Source organism: Penaeus monodon, chromosome 34 (assembly GCF_015228065.2).
Source record: "Penaeus monodon isolate SGIC_2016 chromosome 34, NSTDA_Pmon_1, whole genome shotgun sequence".
NCBI lineage: Eukaryota > Metazoa > Arthropoda > Malacostraca > Decapoda > Penaeidae > Penaeus > Penaeus monodon.
The window spans coordinates 9,094,378-9,095,810 of NC_051419.1; the positions used below are offsets into that span (position 1 = coordinate 9,094,378).

Genomic DNA, 1,433 nt, shown 5'->3' on the forward strand with positions numbered 1-1,433 from the left:
GCTTGAGCATATGCTTTATTACCTATTTGTTTCTGTACTCATGTTTTTGTTGATGTTGTTTTTTAAATTCTAGTAATAGTTGACTTCAGAATTAGAATAAGATGCGTATCTGCTTGAGTAAATATCTGTAGATGCTTTATTCATTAGTATCCCTTAGTATGAAAGATTTTTTTTTTTTTATACACATAGTTAATGGGACTCGAATTTGTACACTTGAATATGTAAATAACAAATGTAGAACACATGATCATGCATGAAGAGTGAAATTTTCCCCTTTTCAGTGATACAGAGTAATTGTAGATATAATGAAAATACACCTAACCTTCTTCAGCTTCACTAACCAGTCTTATAAATAAAACAAGGAAACATTGAAACATAATTGAAATTCTAACACCAACATTCTACAGGCTGTGGCCCCATAGAGTGGCAATGTGAAACAGGAGAGTGTATTTTCACCACTGAAAGATGTAATGGCGTAAGGGAGTGTCCTGATGGCTCAGACGAAAGGGACTGCCCAGGTGTGTTGGTGAATTATTCCTCAAGCCTTTCCCATTTTTGAATCATCTTTTACAGTTTTTGACGACCAACACACTCATGGTTATCATTACAAGAAATTAATAGTTTTGACATGTATATAGTAAAAGGTATTTTATACTCTGCTGAAAATTTGGCACGGAGAAATTATGCTGAAGAATTAGGTTAGGTTAGAGTTTCAGTACTTAGTTTCACATGATTCTTGTGCTAGAATAAATAGGGTAGTATTAAACACTAAAAGAGGATGCATAAAGCTAAAGAGTATCAAAGCCAGTTGAATCACATACAAATTCATATGGAAAAATATCCATTCTCCAACAGGAAATATAATGGCTTAAATCAGTAACACAAATATCAGGGTGCAAAGACAAAGATTATGAGGAAAGTCATAATTGCATTTAAATACATGAATAGGAATATCACAAAAGCCAGTCTTGCATGGGCGCTTGAGCTATAAGTTTTTTTTCCTTTATAAGAAAGTAGTTGTTTGAAGGTAATACAGTTGAGCTTTAATGCTTGTAATTAGTAAAAGTGCAATTTGTTTTGATGTTGGCCATAGGGCTGCTCCAGCTTTGAAAGTTTCAGTTTCTGAGCCATATATGTTTGTTTATATTTTTAAAGTAAGAGATAACTGCAGTAAAGGAAACAAAAGTTTTATATTTACAAGGAAGACTAATATTGGTAGTTATGTGATATTGGCTTGTTCATTGTTAGGTAAGAGAAGTCCAGGGCAGCATTCACAAAAGGTCATGCTCAGAAATATGTCGTAGGCAGAGATTTTGCCTTATATTACAAAAATGTGTTTGACACCCGATTTTTGTCTATGACTCTGGCGATGTATAAAATGTAAGGACTGTCCTTGTGAGACTCCTAAGACAATAATGCAATTTTACATTTGT

The 1,433-nt window shown here is 33.4% G+C and overlaps 1 protein-coding gene across 1 annotated transcript in view; it reads left to right on the forward strand.

Moving 5' to 3' along the window:
* LOC119594807 (basement membrane-specific heparan sulfate proteoglycan core protein-like) overlaps nt 1-1,433 on the forward strand; it is a gene marked incomplete at its 5' end in the record, with an annotated part of 219,836 nt that overhangs the window by 125,552 nt on the left and 92,851 nt on the right. The window contains 1 exon segment of the mRNA XM_037943897.1: nt 408-518. Within this exon segment, the coding sequence (XP_037799825.1) occupies nt 408-518 (111 nt within the window).